Genomic DNA, 23,385 nt, shown 5'->3' with positions numbered 1-23,385 from the left:
ATGAACTGTATTTACCAGCTCTTCATGGGATATGAAAACCAGCGCATATACTAGTGTGTTTTTTAAGTGTTGACTATTCCACCCCTTTGGCAGATTAGGCTGCATCACATTGTTATCTTCAGCCATCCTGCAGGTGGCTGTGTGACCACCTATATGTTCTTGAGTTACAAGGGCTTGCCCCTTGTTTTATGTTAGGTGTCCTTTCCCATCCCTCATTTGGGAGTGCTTTTAAATGTGCCACAGATAAAAGAATATAACCAAATGATGTCCTGCAATGAACGCTGGAGATAGTTGTGTGGTTTTATTTTTGTTTTGTTTTTTTTCGTTTTTTTTTTTACTAAAAATACAATTATTGTTAATTGGAAGTCACAGCCTCCTCTTCTCTGGTTAATTTTTTGTTGTCCTCTTACTATATTTTTTCATCAGAGAAGGATAGTTTTCTTCCACTTTTGTTAACCACTTCAGCCCCTGAAAGATTTACACACTTCCTGACCAGGCCATTTTTTGTGTTACGGCACTGCGTCAGTTTAACTGACAATTGCGTGGTCATGTGACACTGTACTCAAACAAAATTGATGTCCTTTTTTTTTCCCCCACACATAGAGCTTTCTTTTGGTGGTATTTGATCTCCTCTGCAGTATTTTTTTGTTTGCGCTATAAACAAAAAAGTGCAAAAATTTAGAAAAAACAAAAAGATAGGATCTGTGTGATTTTTATTTTTTTTTCCCCTGTCAGAATGGAGATCTGCCTTGTTTACCCAGGCAGATCCCTGTTTTGTCACTGCAGGGAAAGATTGTGGGTGGCTGGCGGACATCGAGTCCACCGGACCCACTGATTGGCTCCCTTGCTGGCCAATGGGAACCAATCCTACAGAAGAAAAAAAAAGATCTGGCCGGTCATGTGATCACAATCTACATTCTGAAATGAGTGATTTACAGCATTTATTGTTAAAAATCACATACACAGGGGGACACTACAATAGGAGGCAGTGCTGATGGTGTATACATGTTATGCCGCATACACACGATCAAAAATTTGGCCAGCAAAAGACCGATGAGAGCGTTTCATTGGAAAATGCGACCACGTGTAGGCTCCATCTGACTTTTGCTGGTGGAATTTCGGCCAGCAAAAGATTTAGAGCATGTTCTCAATTTTTCAGACAGAAAAAGTTTTGATCATAAATTTCTGATCGTCTGTAGCAATTCTGACACGAAAAATTCCTATGCATGCTTGTAAACAATTTGACGCATGCTCAGAAGCATTGAACATTTTCTCGACGTGTTGTAGTGTTGTACTTCACTGTGTTCTTGACTGTCGGAATTTTTTCCAACGAAAAATTTGGTCGTGAGTACGCGGCTTTAGAGTGGCTTAACCACCAGAGACTAGACTGGAGAAAAGAGAGGATTCATCCCATGGAGTACTTCCTGGGATGGAATTTCCTTGAATCACGTCAAGGGAACTATGTGATCCAAGAACAATGGTGGATCTTGTGAAAAGTAAATTTTTATAGCTTTTAGGAGCATAAAGATGACCAAATCCCTCTGGGCCTAGACTTCAACAGCCAAGCCAGTAAACGCAGCAACCGAAAAGCAAAATGGTAGACTGACTCCTTGGACATAACGTCCCAGTAATCTGTGAGAGCCCAAAGAGATTTGTCCATCTGAATTATGTAGTGTGGATGCAGAAATCTGCTAGATTTTTTTTTGATCAGCCTGCAGACTGAATGGGAAAAAAAAAATCTGACAGTGACCAGCTTAAGTCATTCTGGAAGGTGAAAAAATATACTTAAGCAGCTTAGCTGCAGCTGAAGAAAATTGCTAATGGACAAATCTTGAGAAAATAATCCAATAGAAAAGTGAAAATGGTTTGCTTCTCTCAGGACAGGAGAGAAGACATCTAATCTTCAGTAGACAGAAGACACTAGCAAAAATCTGAATCTTGCTGGGAGTGGGAGGGGGATATACAGTGCTGTGTTGTTTGCCTTTGTCCTGTCTCCTGAAGGCAGGTACATTATCCATGTTTCCAGAATACTTAAAGGGGTTCTATGCATTAAGGTGAAAAACTTTTTTTAATGCAGCAGCACCCCCAAGCCCCCCTTATACATACTTGAGCCCAGAAATTTGCTTGATGGGAAAGAGTACATCCAATCTCTTGTCCTGATTGGATAGATTGATAGCAGCGCAGCCATTAGCTCCCGCTGCTGTCAATCAAATCCAATGACATGGGCGCCGGGGGGGGGGGGGGGGTGGGTGAAGCCAAGTCATACATTCGGTGGTTATGGATGCCGAATGATGGACTCGGGAGTGCACCCGCTAGGTGACCCCCCCAGGAGAGAGCTTCTCCTAGGGGGTTACAGTATCTGATGTGGGGAGGAGCCGCGAGAGCTGCTGGGGGACCCCAGAAGACGAGATTCAGGGCCAAAACGAGCTGCACAGTGGAAGTAAGTATGATATGTTTGTTATTAAAAGAAAACTAACCCTTACAATCACTTTAATCTTTAATTTTGTATCCCGTAATGTATGGTTGAAAAAGATGAGCACTTAGCGTACAGGACAGAAACGTTGTCGTTATTACACTACAATTATGGAAAAAGAAAAGGGGGGGAAAAAAGCCTCTTTAGCAAAGATCAGATACTCAACTGTCCCAAAAGGGAAACCATAAAGAATTTGTAAGATTTTTAAACTATTTATAATGTAATGTCTGTATAAAATCTTTATTTTACAAATAAATATACATTTTAAGGTGTTTTCAAGACACCAATTTTTTTTATGTAGGTGGGGGCTTTCAAACACAAAAAGCACAAGATCGCATGTTAACCTTTTATTCAGTCATTGACTGCTTAACCACTTAAGGACCGCCGCATGCCAATGTACGTCATCAGAATGGCATGTACAGGCACAAGCACGTACATGTACGTGCTTGCCTTCCAGCGGGTGGGGGGTCCGATCGGACCCCCTCCCGCTGGATGCGGCGGTCCGTTTCGCTTCAGGAGCGATCCGGGATGGCCGTTGGTTTCTGGCCACCCCCTCTCAATCGCTCCTGGCGAATGAGAAGCTTCCTCCCACTGTGTATAGTAAACACAGGCAGGGAGGAAGTGATGTCATTCTCCTCAGGGCGGTCTTTTTGACCGGACTACGAGGAGAACACTGAAAGTAAGTGCACCAAACGCTACATTAACATGTAGGCACTAGGGATGAGCTTCGTGTTCGAGTCGAACGTACGTTCGACTCGAACATTGGCTGTTCGTCTGTTCGGCGAAATCCGAACTCTTGGTCCGTTCGCGTCAAAATTCGTGTGGCGCTCACGGCCCACAATGCACTGCGATGGCGCAGTGCATTGCTGGCTCATGATTGGCCAAGCATGCACTGTGACCCCGCATGCTTGGCCAATCGCAGCGCCAGCGAGGAGAGCCATGATTGGCCACAGGCAGGATGCCTGTGGCCAATCATAGCTCAGGCTGTGTAGTGCATGCCCCACACTATATAAGGCCGCCATTGAGGCGGCCTCGTGTAGTGTGTTGGCATCTGAAGCAGTGGGTGTTCTGTGTACCTTCAACACAGTACACACCGATCGTTTTTGGCTGATTTCCTATCTTGCTCTTGTGTAGTGGTTATTGTCTGTGCCCTGACCGCAGTATACACCACTATATTCACCTCACCTATATAACTAGTGATCTATCTTTAATAATAGAGCTTGCAGTCAGTAGTGTTAGGAGATGGTGCGTACTCTGTACCCAGTACATACCGCTATAATCCACCTACATAGCTCTTCTCTATTTGAGCCCACTTGCCATCTGCAGGAGTTATTGGAAGTTGTGTGTGCCTCCAGCACAGCACAGTATACATCTGTATATACCCCTTTATCTCTGCTGTTTTCTGGTTATTGTCTGCGTGCCCTGACCGCAGTATACACCGCAATATTCACCTCAGCCTAATGCCCAATTTTTCTTCCCCTGTTTAACAGGGGCGTTTAAGTACAATTTTTGATGCAATGCTTTGCAGCAAGGCTAATTCCAGCAAAAAAACTAGAGTATATGGAAGAGGTTGCAGTGTGGTGGCACCAGCAGCAGTGCCTAAGGCCAAATTTTTCTGCCCCTGTTTAACAGGGACATGTAATTACAATTCTTGATATAATATTTCACTGTGCCCGTTCCTGTGCCCACCCAGAGTAACGGTGAGGACTTATAGTGTTGTGGCACCAGCACCACAACCACCAAAGGTCAATTTTTCTACCACTGTTCAACAATGGCATGTAATTACAATTCTTGATATAATCGTTCACAGCAGGGCGCTCCAGCGCCCACCAAGAGTCAGTTTGAGGGCTTACAATGTTGTGGCAAAACCAACACCTTGTTCCGCCATTTCTGCAGAGCATATAGGGCAGGCCCCTACTTTCAAACATCCAACTTACAAACATCTCCTACTTGCAAACGCAAGGAGACAGCAGAAAGTGAGATGAAAAAAGATGGACGACAAAACAAATTATACAGGGGTGATAACCCTTCCCTATGTTTTCCAAAAAGCTTAAAAATAGTTTTTTTGACTGGAGCTACACTTTAAAAATGTACCAGTTGAAAATTACAAACAGATTCAACTTAACACAACAGACCTACACAGTCCCTGTCTTGTTTGCACCGCCTATATACTGCTGTTCTGAGTATATAGGGCCTGGGGGCCACACGCATTTCCTTTTTTTAATATGGGTACAGGGTTCCCCTTAATATGCGTACAAGACCCAAATAGGCTGGTAATGGGCAGGGAGGGCTACCCATGCCATTTTTCTCAATGATTTTCAACCATATTGCAGGAACCAGATATAACATTAAAACCGCAAGCAGTTTTAAATGGTGTTATTTCCGTTTAATGTAATTTTGTGCAGGGACTGTTCTAAACACGGGAAACACGTGGCACTTCACAGGCATACTACAGACACCCCCCAGGCACCATATTTAAAGGAATATTTCACTTTTTTTTTTCACTTTCATTGTCAGTAAAATCAGTGCTCCCGCCAAAACGGCCATTTTTAAAAACATTTTAGGCATTGACCCATGTCCCCTGGGGCAGGAGGCAGGTCCCCAAACCCTTTTTAGGACAGTATCTTGCATATTAGCCGTTAAAATTAGCACTTTCCATTTTCGAACGTTCGAGTCCCATAGACTTCAATGGGGTTCTAACGTTCGTAACGAACGTGGGGTCCGTTCGAAAGTTCTGGTACGAACCAAACCGGGGGGTGTTCGGCTCACAACCCCCCCCCTCCCCCTCCCAGTCACAGTGTCACTGATTGCAGTGATCATTTATTTACTGATCACTGCATTCAGTGTCAGTTGTGACAGTAAAAAGTGTCAGGGCAGTTAGTGTTAGGTTCAGGGTAGCCCCCTACCACCCCCCAATAAAGGTTTAACCCCCTGATTGCCCCTAGAGTTAACCCTTTCACCCCTTTTGCCAGTGTCACTAAGCGATCGTTTTTCTGATCGCTGCATTAGTGTCACTGGTGCCGCTAAGTAGCTAGTTTATTTTTTTAGGTTCACCGCCAGGTTTTTATAGCACTAGGTACCCCAATATACTACAAAATAATGGTTTTAACCCCCTGATTGCCCCTAGTTAACCTTTTCACCCCCTTTTGCCAGTGTCACTAAGCGATCGTTTTTCTGATCGCTGCATTAGTGTCGCTAGGTAGCTAGTTTATTTTTTTAGGTTCCCCGTCAGGTTTTTATATAGCGCCAGGGACCCCCATATACTACCTAATAAAAATTTGAACCCCCTGATTGCCCCTAGTTAACCCTTTCACCAGCGATCACCGTATAAGTGTTACGGGTGACGCTGGTTAGTTAGTTTGCTTTTTATAGCATCAGGGCACCCACCATTTATTACCCACTAAAGGTTTAACCCCCTGATCACCCGGCGGGTGATATCAATTAGGTTTTAGGGTCAGGGTCTGCGTCGCCCCAGGCAGCGCTAGGTTAGTGCCAGTACTGCTAACACCCATGCGCAAAGCATAAACCTCCCGTAGTGGTATAGAATCTGAACAGATCAATATCTGATCTGATCAGATCTATACTAGCGTCCCCAGCAGTTTAGGGTTCCAAAAAAACGCATTGTTAGCAGGATCAGCCCAGATACCTGCTAGCACCTGCGTTTTGCCCCTCCGCCCAGCCCACCCAAGTGCAGTATCGATCGATCACTGTCACTTACAAAACACTAAACACATAACTGCAACGATCACATAGTCAGGCCTGATCCCTGCAATCGCTAACAGTTTTTTTTTGGTAGCGTTTTATATTTAAATCCGGAAGGCAGTGCTTGGTTTTCGGGGTCCCGTACGTGGCTAGGCTCCCAAAAAGTCCCCCACATGTGGTATCCCCGTACTCGGGAGAAGCAGCAGAATTTATTTTGGGGTGTAATTTGACTAATGCCCATAGCATGTGTGAGCAATATATCATTTAGTGACAACTTTGTGCAAAAAAAAAAAAAAAAATTGTAATATTCCTGCAACTTGTGGCAAAATATAAAATATTTTATGGACTCAACATGCCTCTCAGTAAATAGCTTGGGGTGTCTACTTTCCAAAATGGGGGGTTTTGTGCAATTTTGGCATTTTATGGCCTTCAAAACTGTGATAGGTAGTGAGGAGTGAAATCAAAAATTTGTACCCTTAAGCCCCGTACACACGAGAGGACTTATGTCCGACAGACTTCCGAAGGAGTTCCGTCGGAGTTCTGCTGGAATTCCGACGGAGTTCTGACAGACTTTTCGGCTGAGCGGACTTGGCCACACACAATCACACTAAACTCCGACGGATTCGAACGTGATGACGTACGACTGGATTCGAATAAGGAAGTTCATAGCCAGTAGCCAATAGCTGCCCTAGCGTCGGTTTTAGTCCGTCGGAATAGCATACATACGAGCAAATTTTTCGAAGGGACAGGGTCCGGCGGAGTCCCTTCGGAAAAATTTGAAGCATGTTCCATATTCTAAAGTCCTTCGGACTTTGGCGAGTCAAAAGTCCGTTGCAGCCCACACACGATCGAATAGTCTGACGGACTCAGTCCGTCGGCCTTTGGATGTTGAAAAGTCCGCTCGTGTGTACGGGGCTTTAGAAACCCTGAAGGCAGTGATTGGTTTTCGGGGTGCCGTACGTGGCTAGACTCCCAAAAAGTCCCACATATGTGGTATCCCCGTACTCAGGAGAAGCAGCAGAATATATTTTGGGGTCCAATTCCACATATAACTATGGCATGTGTGAGCAATGTATCATTTAGTGACAACTTTTTTTTTTTTTTTTGTGTCATTATTCAATCACTTGGGACAAAAAAAAAAATATTCAATGGGCTCAACATGCCCCTCAGCAATTTCCTTGGGGTGTCTACTTTCCAAAATGGGGTCATTTGGGGGGGTTTTGTGTTATTTTGGCATTTTATGGCCTTTGAAACTGTGATAGGTAGTGAGGAGTGAAATCAAAAATTTGCACCCTTAGAAATCCTGAAGGCAGTGATTGGTTTTCGGGGTGACGTACGCGGCTAGACTCCCAAAAAGTCCCACATATGTGGTATCCCCGTACTCAGGAGAAGCGGCAGAATATATTTTGGGGTGCAATTCCACATATAACTATGGCATGTGTGAGCAATATATCTAGTGACAACTATTATAAAAAATAGAAAATATTCAATGGGCTCAACATGCCCCTCAGCAATTTCCTTGGGGTGTCTACTTTCCAAAATAGGGTCATTTGGGGGGGGGGGGGTTTGTACTGCCCTGCCATTTTAGCACCTCAAGAAATGAGATCGGCAGTCATAAATTAAAAGCTGTGTAAATTCCAGAAAATGTACTCTAGTTTGTAGACGCTATAATTTTTGCGCAAACCAATAAATTATTGACTTTTTTTTACTAAAGACATGTGGCTGAATAAATTTTGCCCTAAATGTATGACTAAAATTGAGTTTATTCAATTTTTCTTATAACAAAAAGTAGAAAATATATTTTTTTCTCAAAATTTTCGGTCTTTTTCCATTTATATCGCAAAAAATAAAAATCGCAGAGGCAATCAAATACCATCAAAAGAAAGCTCTATTTGTGGGAAGAAAAGGACACAAATTTCGTTTGGGTACAACATTGCATGACCGCGCAATTACCAGTTAAAGCAGTGCAGTGCGAAATTGTAAAAAGACCTCTGGTCCTTAGGCTGAAAATTGGTCCGGGGCTGAAGTGGTTAAAATCCAGATATTACATTATGCTAGAAGAGAGGGAGGTGGCAATGTCTCTTTGAGTCATTTTCTAGGTTTGTAATTGGATTTCTCCCTATTCAGGTCTATTTACAACATAGACTATTCTAGCTATTTGTAAAATATCAGTAAATCTGTGTTCACAAAAGATGCTGGTAAATTTTACATTTTATAATGCATTTTTTTACATATTTACCTAGCTAATAAAAACATTAGCATTGATATTGTTCTACTGATTATTGTAAATCAAGAAAATATATAAAAATGACTGTAAATTTCCATTCATTTTAAAAATAAATGTAGCCCCCCTTCCCATTTTAAAATTATTATATAAAAGGGTAATTTGGGATAACCATGTAGTGTTTTAAATAAAATAAATGTAAATGATTCCCACATTTTTTTGTGTTGACTAAATAACCGTCCAACAACATAATAGCTGAATTAAGGTACCTCAAGGCATAAAAATATATTTGGCTGATCAAAGCATTAAAACATTTGTGTGCATGTAGACATGACTATGGCAGACATTCCCTGTCCTACACTTCTGGGAGGGAGAGCTGATTGCTATTTTTTCCCCAACTGTGCAAAACTGAATGTTTATACTAGTAGCTTTTGAAATCATTTACGCTCTAATTTGTATTGTCATCAGTTACCATCCAAAAATGCCTTGTGGGAAATCTTTTGATCACTGGCAGAAGAAACACAATCAAATTGTGGCATTCTCTATTACCATAAATAAGAACATGGAAACCAAAATGCTGGATAAAGTGGAACTTTTATCAATAAGGGATCATTTTAATCCTAGAAACAACCCAAGCGATTAACCAAAATGTAAAACCAACATACACCGGAGTGCTAATGTCTGATTTACTTTTATTTTCACCGTTTTTTTTCTAATAATTTAGCTAAAATAAAAAATAGATGTTGAATATTGAATTACTTTTACCTACTAGGCTTTAAAAAGCATAAGGCTTATCAGATTTTAGGAATGTGTGTCAATCCCTTTTAAAGTGAGACAATAATGGTTTTGAATCAAATGTAATTTAGTTGTTTTACAAAACTTAAAGCAGTATTAAACCCAAAAACAAACATTTATTATATTGTAGCTTACCAATTCTTAAATGCGATGACTGCATTCGTTTTCTTACTTAGGATTTCTTTCCTTTATTTTCACCTAGTGATCCAGCCAGCAAGTATGTTGTGTTTCAATAGAACAAGCTGCCCTGTAGATGGAACAGTGAGAGGAATGAGACAAACTATTTACTACTATCAGGGATGCTTACAATAGTAAGCTTTTTATTTAAGTAAAATCTTTAACCCAAAAATAAAACAATCTGTAACTGCTTATAGAGCGTTAGCTCGAGTTCAGCTTCAATGTGTTAGTGTATCTATATCAGCTAGTGCATCTAACACTCATTTCCACCCAAGACTGACAATGTTGCTGTCCAAAAATGCTTTTCTGCTCCTTCATCCAAAATGGGGGCACTCTAATACAGGATGTGTGTTACTGGCTAGATCACCAGGTGTAAACAGAGGGCAAAAGCCTAAAAAAAGAAAATGCTGCAACATATTCAATTTTTGCTTTAAAGTGGCCAAGTCCCCTAATGTACCGATTTAGTAAACATATCCCAGGACACAGGCAAGTGTTTTTTTTGGGAGGGGGGGGGTTTGTTTTAGGTGAGCCAAACTATTGGCTTTAGGTTGCAGACAATGTTTTGTGAGTACAAAGTGGGCAAATCACCTTCTAGAACCCACAATGGCATACTGGTTAAAAAAAAATTAGTATTTGCATCTAATATGGGATGAACCACCATGGGTGATAAACATGGCTGATACCCAGTTTAAAATTAATACCATATGGGTAAATATGCACTCTGCTTTTAACCACTCTTGCCATGACTTCCCTGCTGAGGTGATAAATTTTATGTCAGCTCTTTGGAGATTACTAACCTTGTATCAGACAAACATGGGAGAAAACTATTTATTTCTCAGCAATATCTAGTAAAAAAAAAAAATAAACGTATTCCCACCTTGGACCAATAGACCATTTATCAGTTCAACATTGACTTGAATCTTAGTTTTCAAACTTGCACATCTGATATTGTACTAAAGAACAAGCTAACTTTAAAGAGTATCTAAATCCAAGAACAAAAATGTAATATATTTCAGTGTATATATTGTAATATATTGAATTTTAGGATACAAGTCTTTTCTACGTTAGACCATTGTTTCATCTCTGAACAGCGTCATCATGTTTGATCACATAATTTGCCAAATTAAATTGGGTGCATGTCTGTTACTAGTCTAAAGATGAAGATATTGAGTGCATTGTGCAGTATGTCTTGTGTGCAAGAATGTCTTTCAGCATAATTTAATACAAGAGGGTTAGAAGGGCCCTGCTCCTGGAAGCTTACAATCTAATAGGGAGGGACTGGTGGAACATAAGGTAATAACTATGAGGGATAAACTGATGGGGAAAAAAATAACACATTTGGTTATTAGCTGAAAGCAGGATAGGCTTACCTAAAGAGATACGTTTTGAGATATCACCTAAAAGTTAAAAGAAAAGCCGCTCTAGAAAAGTCCCAATTGATGCAAATAAATCCTTGATTAAATATCATGACAATATATTTCCATAGTTGAGGATGGTGAGGAAAATCCTTTTCACAGTGCCACCACAATGATTTACATTAAAAAGTGCACCTTAAGAAAAACTTGCTTACCAGATGGCAAGCAAAGCCAGGCATGTGGCTATAGCCCAGCCAAGCCTTTACTTACACAGAAGATTTTTTTGACGATAATCACAGGATAGATGGCTGCAATGTCTTTCACACACTGGCAACACTGTAGAGTCCGTGACTGTCTGTCTGTCTCATTCAGGAAAGGCCAAAAAAAAAAGACTGGCCATAGTGTAAAATTGCCTTACTTGTTTATTATAGAAAAATTAATGCACTTACATTAGTAGGTTAAAATTCGCATAGGTTACAACAGAGCCGGCTGGCTTGCAACAGGCGCCCGTTCTCCTGGTACAAACAGTGTGATGTCATACGTGATGTTGTCGATGGGGAACAGGCAGTGTGTTGTCTCGACACCTTAAATAACAAAGCCACACCTTGTTCTGAGTCCCTGGTGACTGGGCGCAAAACGCCATTTTGGATATGGGCATCCTTCACTGTAAAAAGGATTTTCCTCACCATTCCCAACTATGGAAACATATTGTCATAATATTTAATCAAGGGTCCATTTGCATCAATTGGGACTACTCTAGCGCAGCTTTTCTTATTTTATCTGTTTGCTGCGTATCCCACATTAAGCTGCTGATTTATTTTCTGACACATTAGCGTGGTTTTAGCCTATTTATCACCTAAAAGTTGACAGAGTAGGAGATGGCCTCTGGAGAAGTCCTGGATATGAGCATGGGAGGAGGAGACAATGGAGATAAAGAGCAGGAGGTCTTGGGAGGAGTGGAGAGGATGGTTTGGGTGATATTTTGAGAAAAGATTGATGATGTAGCTCGGGGGAGAGTTGTAAATGTCTTTGTATGTTATTGTTAATGTTTTGAACTTTATTAGTTGGGCAATAGGAAGTCAGTGGAGGGACTGGCAGAGTGGGGTGGCGGACACTGAACGGTTGGTAAGGTGGATGAGTCTGGCAGCAGCATTCATGATAAACTTAAGGATAGCCTGCGAAGAGGAAGACCTATGAGGAAGGAGGTACAATAGTCAAGGCAAGAGATAACGAGGGAGTGAATAAGTTGCTCAGTGGTTTCAACAGTTCAAAAGGGGCATATTTTGGAGATGTTATGGAGGTGAAGTCTACAAGATTTGGACAGTGATTGGATTTGGGGCTGAAAGCACAGATCAGAGTTCAGGATTCCATTTAGTACCTTGGTATGAGGGGAGGGACTGATAGTTGTATGATTTATATTCATAGAGAAGTCAAGGGAGGGGACATGAGCAGGAAGGATTGTTATGAGCTCCGTTTTAGAAAGACTGAGTTTGAGGAAGTGGTGTGACATCCATGCTGATATGTCAGTTAATAAGTCTGTAATGTGAGAGGAGACTGAAGGAGTGAGATAAGGAGTAGAGAGATAGATTTGAGTGTCATCAACATAGAGATAGTACTGGAAGCCAGGTGGAGGTGTAGAGGAGGAGACAGAGTTATAGGAAACACTGAAGGAGCACTGTGATAGGTCAACAGGATCAAAAGGGCGGAAAAAGGTCTAGTAGTATGAGTAGTGGATTTTAGTAGGACAGTTTCATTGGATTATAATAAGTAAAAGCCATACTGTAAAAGTTCAAGAAGGTTGTTGTCGGTGAGGTAGGAGCTCAGACAGTTGTAGAGTAAGCGTTCTAAAAGTTTAGAGGCAAACAAGAGCAAGGAGATGAGTCTTGCGTTGTACAGGCCAGTGGGGTCCATTGATGGCTTTTTAAGTCTGGGTGTGATCAGTGCGTTTTTTAGAGGGGAGGTGGAGGTGCTAGTAGAGAGGGAGAGATTGAAGATGTGAGTGAGGGAGCGTAGGAGGGTAACTGTGGTACGAGGAACGAGGTCCAGCAGACAGGTGGTAAGGTGAGCTTCTGAAAAAAATATAGCAAGCTCTTCAGTAGTAGCAGGGTCAAAAGAGGAAAGTGGGTATGTTAAGTGGGGTAGGTATCTCTGAAGTGGAGATGCCCCGGGGAATTGCTTCAGTATTGTTTTTGCAGTGATTGCCAATCTTATGAGCATTAAGTGAGTTACTGGGGGGAGGTGCTAGTGGAGAAAGTAGAATGTTAAAAGTAGAGAAGCGATGACGAGGACTGGATGAGAATGACAAAGTAGGCTTGTTTGGCAACATAGAGGGAAGAATTGTAATTTTAAGAAGGCAGATTTATATAAGGTGAATGATTGCTGGCATTTGGCTTGACACTACAATAGCTCCAGTGCACATCTGTTTCTTAAGATTCCTGTAATGAGAGGAGCAAGTGAGTATAGTGTGGATGAGAGTGAACTGTTGTAGGCAGGGTTGGCCAGGGCAGGACAGGGGTATTATTTTGTCACAGATCTGGTCAGCTACAGACTAGAAAAGAGAAGGATTACAGTAGGGAAGGTTTCTAGGGGTCATTGCTGCTTGGAGAGATAGGTGGTTGACGACAAGGACACTGTGAAAGTGATGAGGTTGCGATCAGAGAGAGCAAAGGGGGTATTGGTGAGATTTCCAAGAGTGCAAAGATGGGAGAAAATAAGGTCAAGGATGTTACCATCAGAGTTGATGGAGGACTGTGTCCATTGTGTTGGGTCAAAAGATGAGGTTAAATTGAAAACTTTAGAGGAAACCAGACTGTTTACTTCAATGGGGATGTTAAAATCCCCAAGCATTATGGTGGGTATTTCAGAGGGGGGAAAAAAGGGGTAGACAGGCAGAGAAGTCATCAAGAAAGCATGACACTGGTCCAGGATGCCAATAGATCACTGCAATCCTTAGAGAAGTTGGAGAAAACAGATGAATACAGTGAATCTCAAAAGAAGAGAGAGGGGGGAGAGTAGGAAGGACATGAAAGGTGTTTAGTGGAGATAGAAGCAAACCAACTCCACCTCCTTTCAAACGACTAGGTCTGGGTGAGTGAGTCCAGTGGAGGCCACCATGGGAGAGGGTGGTGGAAGAGGCAGAGTCAGAAGCTTGAAGCCAGGTTTTTTTAATTGCAAGAAGGTTAAGGGAGTGGAAGACAAAAAGGTCTTGACAGAGGTGAGCTTGTTACAGACAGAGTGGGCATTCAAGGGGGACACATGAGAAGGGGGTTGCTTTTTGGAAGCATGGGGATCAAGATTAAACTGAGTGGATTGTGGCTATTGCCTGAAGAAGGAGGCCATATGTGGGGGTGAGATACTTGAGGACTAGGATTGGGGGAAATATCCCCAGAGATTAGGAGGGTGAGGAAAGTAAGATGGGAGTGGGATGTATATGAGTGCACATAACTCTGTCCTGGGGTTTGGGTCAGCATGTGGGTTATAATGAGATTAAATTCTCAGGTCTTTTCATTTTAAAATAACAAACATGTTAAACTCTGTGCAAAACCACTGAGCAGCCCTGATCCTCCTATTCTCGGGTCCCTCACCGGCGCTCCTGGCCCCTCCCCAAGCAGCTTGCTATGGGGACACCTGAGCCGAGCTGCTGCTTCGTGTGTCCATTCAGACAGAGAGCTGCGACTCAGCCCCACCCCCTCGCTCTCCTCATTGGCTTACTGACTTTGATTGACAGCAGCATAGAATGCATTAAGATTAAAAAAAACTTCTGACTTTAGAACCACTTTAAATATTTGAAAGAGGTGATTAGAATGCCAGTAGGGAGAGGGTAACAGTGAGGGTGATATGTACAAGCTTTGGGATGGAGAAGAGGGGTAAAAAAAAGAGAATTTGTGAACAGAGGATACTAATATGAGAAGGAAGAGTATAGGAGGCATATTAGAGGGCGGAGAGAGTAGGAATCAGACTTGTAAATGATGCTTTTGAAAATGTTGGTTTGCCTGAAGTCAGTCCAGAGTGTAGAACAGTACTTTGTTGTATCTTCTTGCTGCTTCAGTTATCTTTGCTTAGTTAAATTGCTGTGTTCAACTTCTGAACACTCCTACAGAAAAAGTACATGAGAAAAAATGCCCTCATAAAGTCAATACAGACACCCGGGGCCCATGTCACCTGATGCATGCTACCTGTGGGGGTCATCTCTCACCATCAGGAGGGTGACTATGTTCCCCTACCCATCACCGCTCTGTGGCCAACCATGTTTGCACAAAAGACTTCACAGATACACGACTCCAAAGTGGTTGTAAACATGAAATACAAACAAAGCACATATTTCTATGTTTACAATCCTCTATCAAAAGCACTGAATGTCATTTCTCTCTGCTGCCTCATCCATCTGTTATCTGAGTGAGTCACTTTTTACAACTTTTATAGACACCAAGAGATAAAAAGGTAAGCGGGAGGAGAGCTCCAGCACACAGTATGATATTCATAAATCAGTTCTGCATTGTTCCTATGTGCTGTGAGGGGGGGGGGGGGGGTCGATTCCCTCCAATCAGGGCACAAAGCTCTTCTAACTGAGAGCTGTAACTTCAGCTCCCTGCCCTGACCTACTTTGTGGGTCTGTAAAAGTTATTTTTATTTCAGAATTTTACGAATTTTGCAAATAAACAGGTACAACTTCTGTAGGAGTATTTGTTGAATCTCAGTGCAGTTTTTAACCACTGAATTACAACTCTCCAATTACAACTCTCCAATAACGCAGTATTTCACCTCTCTGAGAACCTAATGAGGCCGGATTTGCATTGAATTCACATAATAAATTGTAGTAAACCACATCCACAGTCATTTCAAGTGTAGAAATGGATAAACAGTCTAGACTTTTGGATAAACAAGAGGCCTCATACTTTCTAGCTTCTGAGTGGTCCTTTAGCCCCTGTACACACGGTTGGAGATTTCGACAACCAAATCCGTAGGATTTTGTCCGTCGGATCTTGTCCGAAACTGTTGCATACACACGGTCGGACTAAGTTGTCGAAAAATCCGATCTTTCAGAACATGCTGACGTAATTTCGTTACGATGGGACTACAGTCAGGCTAGTAGCCAATAGCTTTGATGTAGGAATTTGATCTGAGCATGCGTGGTACTTGGTCCGATCAAAGTTCACTACACATGAACGGAGTATGTCCGACCGGCCCAGTTGGTCGGGAAATATTTCCAACATGTTGGAAAATTGCGTCCGACGGAATCAGTCAGATGCATACCACACACAGTCGGATTATCCGACGACGCGGTCCGATAGGACACATTCCGATGGATTCTCCGACCGTGTGTACAAGGGCTAAGACTTTGCATAGCTTACATACAGTCTAGAGGAGTGCTGTGGTGTACTTCAGTTTTAGGGCAATGCTGCTCGTGTTCAAAATAGGCCAGAAGCCTCCACAGTCCTCCCCATTAGCTTCACTTGGCAAAAGACTTTGAGAAGACTCCTCCCAAACCTTTTAAAGACCAAAAGAGGCATCTACTCCAGGAAATGACCCAAAAGCAGGGAGAGTGTTAACTCTTAAACTGTGGTAATCCAGTTCTACCTGCCAACAAACACACACTTTTCACCATGTTAAAACGAGTCGGCATTATTCTCTGCAAGTATTTGAAGGACTTTACCTCAATCTGCTCGTTTTTGTCTACGAACATATGTGTGCCTATCTGACTCATAGATGACATAAAGCTTATTAATTCAGTGTACTAAGAAACAGTGCCAATCTGCTAATTTTGTATTAATTCTTAGAGTGAATACATTTTTGTTATTTGACTATAAGGTACAAATATCATGGAACAGTCAGTATTCACTGAGATCGCTTTAAATGTTAGCTAAATGTCTACTGTTCCTCACAAACTTCGTGCATATGTCAACTGACATTACACTTTGTAAGGTAATGTGTAGTCTTAAGTGTATCTGCAACCTTATTTGAACTCCTTGTGCCATTGAGTTTGTCTTGTGTGTTTTAAGATTATTGTAGTATTCAGCTTTGCATTTTTGTCCATACGACTGTAATATACAGTGTGAAGAGCTCCAGGTGTTGAACTTGCTCTTCCTTTACAGTTTATCTCCGAACAGCCAAAGTCCGACTCTACTAAGTCCCTGTAGTCCCTGCAGCCCCAACAGTCCCCTGCAAACACTACACCCATGGAGGTAAGAAACACATTATTGTACCTTGACTCTACTATGTGTACTGTAAAACACTTTTCCGTTCCCTTTATAATTTTGTCTCTTTCTATATTATCAAATGTAGTATTTGTAAAAGTACTGTAGTAGTGAAATATGGACTCTAATCCTAATATTAAAGGACTAGACTTATATGCTAATGATATTCAAAGGTACATTTAATTATTTTTGTAATCGCGCCAAACGGAAGCTAATCTTCATATTCCTGTAATTACTCAATATTGTTGGAGACCAGTAGAGTTCAAAGCTCTTTTATGAGATAAGAATTTGATAAATGTAGGGAAATTTACAGTATCTTCTGAGTTGGAAGTTATGATATGCTCAATTTTCCTCCCCTTGTCTGCAAATAGTAAAATAACCAGGAGGGTGGAGAAGCAGGGAAGTAAATGGCAGAATTTGCGAACCGTGATGTACTAACTACATTGAATGTACACAAATAAACTTGGGTCAACAAAGAGGGACTTTATGCCTAAAGGAGTTGGTATTTAGCAATACTCAGAATTAATCCCATTGTCACAGTACTCCATGGCAGCCTTATGTGTCTACATGAATGTAGTTATGCCACCACGTCTGGGGAGCAGGGCTTTTAAGATCACAAAGATAAAAAAACAGGATAAGCGTCCTTATTTTAAAAAAATTACAATTATTTTCATCTGAAATTATTTTAAAGATGGCAACAGCATGGCTAAAAACAAGACCCATATTATTGTGTTAAAGTGGAATTCTGGAATTAACCCTAACTACTCCTAAAACTGACCCATCACTCTTCCTAACACCTTTGTCTATCAACCTGGTTAAGAAACATGTGTATACTTGTCTATTTTCAGCCTGGTCCAGTCATGTGATCGCCCCTGTGTTAGCCCGTGACCCTACAGAGGAGAGGAGAGCGCACTCAACAACTGTCTGATGCGGTGACGTCACTCATAGGCTTCAATGGTCCATCAGTTATGGGCACTCCCTCCTCTTCTTCCCAGCAGCCTTGCTAGCTGACACAGGGGAGCTGGATTGCGTTACTGGAATGGTGTGTCCTGAAAATTGGTAAGTATATACATCTTTCCTTTACAGATTGGTCAACATAGGTGTTAAGAGGGTTTAGGGTGCAGTGTTAAAGAGGAAGTAAAGTGTCATTTTTTTTGTCTAACCTACAGTGTTGTATGACCACGCAATGGTCAGTTAAAGTAACACAGTGGCGTATCACAAAAATGGCCTGGTCATGAGGGGAGTAAATATTACGGAGGTCAAGTGGTTAAATGTAGTTAGGGTGAGCCCAGAATACAGCCTAATGCTTGAAAACATTCATGATAATTTTTGTAGCTTTTTCTATAAATTTGACACTTAAAGGGAATAAAAAAAAATAACAAACATGTTATACCTCCACTGTGCAGCTCGTTTTGCACAGAGTGGCCCCGAACCTGGTCTTCTGGGGTCCCTTGGCTGCTGTCTCGGCTTCCCTCCACAAGTACTTCTCACGTTCATGCGAGCTCCCTCGCATGGTGAGAAGTACTTGCGGGCGTGCTCCCGTGATACACCGGCGGCTATAGCCTCTCACTTTATCACTCGGCCCTGCCCCCCGGCGCGCCACGTCATTGGATGTGATTGCCAGCAGCGTGAGCCAATGGCTGCGCTGCTTTCAATCCATCCACTCTAGCCAATCAAAGGCCAGGCTGAGCGGCGAAGAGGATGTCGGAGGCGAGCGTGGGACTTTCAAAGGGGTCAGGTAAGTAAAACGGGGGGGCTGGCATTGTCAGATGTTTTTTCACCTTAATGACCCCTTTAAAGGATAAAACTAAATTGCCAGCTTATTACACAAAATGGGGGATTAGCGTAGTTTAGCTTGGGGATTGATTAGCCAGTTTAGAGAAAATGACTGTACACCTATACTGTAAGAATGTGTATATACCTGTATTGATGGATTTCAGAAACTGTGTAACTAAAATATAATACCATATGGGAAGCCTAAGGCTTGTAGATAAAGATGCATTAGGTTACAGCTTGAATCCCAGATTGCTGTTTTAACATCTGTAGCTCAATGTATTAGCATATCCCAATGGATAACATCAGCATGGGTCATGCATTCCAGTTCACTAGAGTTAATCATAAGCGCCTACACATGGCCAAACAACAAGGCAATAATGTATTGTTTGTTATCTCATTACATATAGACAGGTTTACTGTACATTAACTGCTACTCTAGCTGATTAGTTATATTAGGTGATTTAAAGTAATTTTTAATAGAACCAGAAATGTTGTGAAGCATCTGATGAAAATCACAATATGGAAGAATGGATTACTATTGTCATTAGCAGTATAATTAGAAGTACTTGTTCAAATTCGGAAAATCAGAGCAGGGCTGACACTTGGATTGCATAGGGGTTGATTCACTAAAAGTGGAAAGTGCAGAATCTGGTCCAGTTTTTATTTTTTTGTTAAAGCTTAAAGTGTTACTGAACCCAGGAGCCTGCATTCATATCTATAGCTGGTCTCCCACAGTACACAGAAGATGGAGATGCAATTATTTTAGTAAATATATAAACTGCAAAATACCTTTTCTCATCAGCAGTCTTGCGACTTCTACTGGTGCCAGGCCAAGCACTGGTTAAAGCTTGTAGAAAGAGTTTTTATTCTCCTCTGACTGTCCAATGAGGCTGCATGACCCCTGACCCTCTGTCTGGACAGTGTTGATTGGCCCTGTGCTGATCACATGCACTCTTTCAAAAAAACTAACAATACACACCAAACTGAGCATGTGCAGAGTGCCTCCAAGGCTCTGTTCTAACAGATGGATTGGGGACAGTGGAAGAAGGGGAGGAGCAGAGAAGACAGGATCAAACAGCCTTTTTACACAATGCAGAGGATTAACCCCTTAGGTTCCACAGTGAGTAAAACAAGCATGCTTTACTGCATATACAGACTGATTTTACTGTTGTGGGTTTTGTAACCCTTTAATTGAACAACCTGAAGTTAGAAGCTGATTGGCTACAATGCCCAGCTGCACCAGATGTTGTACTCTCCAGTTTTAGTAAGACCCCTTTCACACTGAGCCGCCACCGGTGTCAGCGGTAAAGCGGCGATATTTTTAGCACCGCTTTATTGTCATTTCAGTGGCGATATTCGGCCGCTAGCGGACGGTTTTAACCCCCCCGCTAGTGGCTGAAAAGGGGTTAAATCTGCCCGCAAAATGCCATCGGAGCGGCGTTTTGTCGGCCTTATCGCAGCACTGCCCCATTGATTTCAATGGAGAACAGCGGTGGAGGAACGGTGAGTTCACCGCTCCAAAGAGGCTGCTGTCAGGACTTTCTCTGACACCCTGCCAACACACCACTCCAGTGTGAAAGCTCTGGGGCTTTCACACTGGAGTGAATGGAGCCACTGTTTTAGGGCATTTTGCAGGCGCTATTTTTAACGCTATAGTGCCTGCAAAACCCTTCAGTGTGAAAGGGGTCTAAATCAACTCCACAGTGTCATGTGCAAAAAAAAAAAAAGCAACAACCAAATTTGAAAATCGCATGCTATAACTTTTTTTGAAGAAGAGGAAAGTTTCTTTTGATCCGCCTCTCTTGTATATGACCACTGTAATGTTTTCTACCCATAATGAAGACCGGATGGCATCATCCTGTCTTCCCCATATTTTTCTTGGAGTGGGTGCTTGTTCCTTAGTGACATTATATGGAAGGATGTAACACTGCATCAATGAACATCATAACAACAAGCACACAGCTAATCCTTTTTTATTTTCTTTTTCTTTTTTTAATAGATTTTTTTTTTTATTTTTAGACTTGATAACAAAGGTATTTCCTTGGCATTGCTATTTTGCTGTGGCATGTTCTAATTACTGCAGAGTGAATGGCGCTCAGACACTGCTGAGTCTATAAAACCATGTACACAGTTATAGTGCCTTCAAGGTTTAACTGTCCTCATTCTATGAATACGAGTTGTCTGCTTCAATACTTATTAAACCACTGACCCCAAACATGTATGCAAATTTGAAAGCGTTGGATCTGCGTGCCTGTTCTGGGACAGTGACACAGAGGGTATTGAAGCCACGAGATCAGTGTATCGCTCTTTCAGCAGTCACACTGATCCCGCGGCTTCAATACCCTCTGTGTCACTGTCCCAGAACAGGCACGCAGATCCAACGCTTTCAAATTTGCATACATGTTTGGGGTCAGTGGTTTAATAAGTATTGAAGCAGACAACTCGTATTCATAGAACTCGTATTCATAGAGGACAGTTAAACCTTGAAGGCACTATAACTGTGTACAATGAGCACTGGAATTCAGCACCACCATGACTCCATGTACACTTCCTTTAAATTGCAGCAATGTATAGTGCATGGTTAAAAGGGTATTAAACCAAAAAAATTTTATGTATTGTATCTTACCGAACATTAGATGTGACTGCATTCATTTTCTTTTTTTAGGCTTTTCCCCCCCCCCCACTGTTTTCACCTGGTGATCTGGCCAGTTACACACCTTCTGTATTAGAGTGCATCTACTCTGGATGAAGGAGAAACAGAGGCCTCTTTGATCAGCAGCATTGTCATTCTGAGGGAGAGTGTTAGATTCACTAGCAGATTTAAATACGCTAACAAATTGAAGCCAAATTCCAGCTATTACTTAACCCCCCTGGTGGTATTCCTGAGTCTGTCTTGGGGTGAAAATTCAGTACCATTAGCGGTAACCCGAGCCAGACTCGGGACCGCATCGCAGGATCCAGGATGAGTGTGCTTACCTTGTCCCCTGAATCCAGCGATGTCTCCCCGCAGTGCGAGCGGCTCGTCCTCCGCTCGATCTATCACGGAGCCAAGCTCCGTTCCCTGCTAGCGTTGCGACGCACGGGGATGGAGAACGGCGCCAAATTCAAAAAGTGAAACACACACATTACATACATTATAATGTAATCTTACAGATTACATTGCTGTGTGTAATCATTTCACATCCCCTTTGTCCCTAGTGGTCTGTCCAGTGTCCTGCATGCAGTTTTATATTATAAAAACTGTTCTTTATGCCTGGAAACTGGAGATTGTCCATATCAACCAAAACTGTCCCTTTACATCAAAAATGATTTTAGACCAGCTAGAAAACAGCGATAATAAATTGGAATCACTCGCCGAATTGAGCGATAGTGATTTGTGGGGAGATCCGTCATCAAATACTGAAAAGTAATGACAGTGACAATTCTGCAACTGAGAAAATTCCAGTGTTTTTGATTTGATTACATTATTGAATATTTTTTATTATATTATTATTTGGTACAATTATATATAGCTATTTATTATATTTTAATTTATGATTTTGTTTTTCAAATTTTATCATACCCGGGATGTCTGCTAGACTCTGGTTTGGACAGATTTCAGTGAGTTATTTCTAAGAATTACAGGCCTACAATATAAAACGCCAAATTTCCATGCAAAACATTGTACCGCATTCAGCACCTAAAATCCGAAATAATCATACCGCCAGGGAGGTTAATAAGCAGTTATAGCAACAGTTTTATTCTTTTTTGGGATAAAGGTGTAAAATAAAAGCTGAAAAGCCATTCAGTGATAAATGGTTTGTCTCAACTCTCTAACTTCTACATCTGCAGGACAGCCTGTTCTGTTTAAAAACGGCAGACTTACTGGCCAGATCACCTGGTAAAAATAAAGGAAAGTAAACCTACAAAAGAAAAAGAATACAGCCACCATATCTAAGAGAATCTAAACCACAATATAATAAATGCTTGCTTTTGGGTTTAATACCACTTTAATTCCATGTGCTCATTATAGGATGGTATAACAACCTTATTTTTCTCATTCATTTTTGTCCTAATATGGATTGTAGTGATTTCATTTTCATTAGGTATCCAATAAATTAGGAAAAATAAAAGGAGAAAGGGAAAACCAGTTTTTTTTTTTTTTAAATATCAAATAAGTATATAGTAACTATAACAGTGAGGTTTAGGAAATTAGTAGTTTTGCTGTATTAAGCCTGTCACATTAGAAAGCTTGTATTTGATAGATATAAGCTCATTCAATTATATAGCCTTATTTATATGACCTAAAAGAATGCCTATCGTGGCTTTTATCGTAATTTTTTAAATAATTGTATGTTTAAAAGTTGATCTTTTTTTCCATCTCATTGGTCGTATAAAATCTTTATTTTACAAAGCTAAATTCTAGGCACGCCACTAAAATCATATACATATACATTTTATTTTATCTGCAGAGAAATTGAAATACTGTGCAGCCAGACACTCCTATAGGACAGTACAACCAGATCCAGTAGCACAGATTGGCAGGAACTCACCCTCTGCTTGCTGATTGGATAATGAATGAGTAGCAGCGCACTGATGCCACATCAACTCCACTTGCTCTGCTATTTCCTCTTGTCAGCATATTCACTGTTAGCCCATGTGCAATGTAGCGGTGCTTCACTGTATCCTAAGGCTCCCAAGCTGAGCAAT

At 41.5% G+C, this 23,385-nt stretch overlaps 1 protein-coding gene across 2 annotated transcripts in view; it reads left to right on the top strand.

Annotated features, from left to right (window-relative positions):
• MAST3 (microtubule associated serine/threonine kinase 3) overlaps nucleotides 1-23,385 on the top strand; it is a 229,955-nt gene that overhangs the window by 5,743 nt on the left and 200,827 nt on the right. The window contains exon 2 of one of the 2 annotated variants that reach the window (XM_077476340.1): nucleotides 16,819-16,908. The exons of the other annotated variant lie outside the window; for it this stretch is intronic. Within the exon in view, the coding sequence (XP_077332466.1) occupies nucleotides 16,819-16,908 (90 nt within the window). The remainder of the gene's footprint in view (nucleotides 1-16,818; nucleotides 16,909-23,385) is intronic. 2 annotated transcript variants of the gene reach the window in all.

The sequence above is a fragment of the Lithobates pipiens genome, unplaced genomic scaffold (assembly GCF_037356315.1).
Source record: "Lithobates pipiens isolate NorthernLeopardFrog02 unplaced genomic scaffold, aLitPip1_a1.2 Scaffold_13, whole genome shotgun sequence".
Taxonomy (NCBI): domain Eukaryota; kingdom Metazoa; phylum Chordata; class Amphibia; order Anura; family Ranidae; genus Lithobates; species Lithobates pipiens.
Note: the sequence above shows the minus strand (reverse complement) of the source record. Positions and strands in the feature narration are given on the sequence as shown.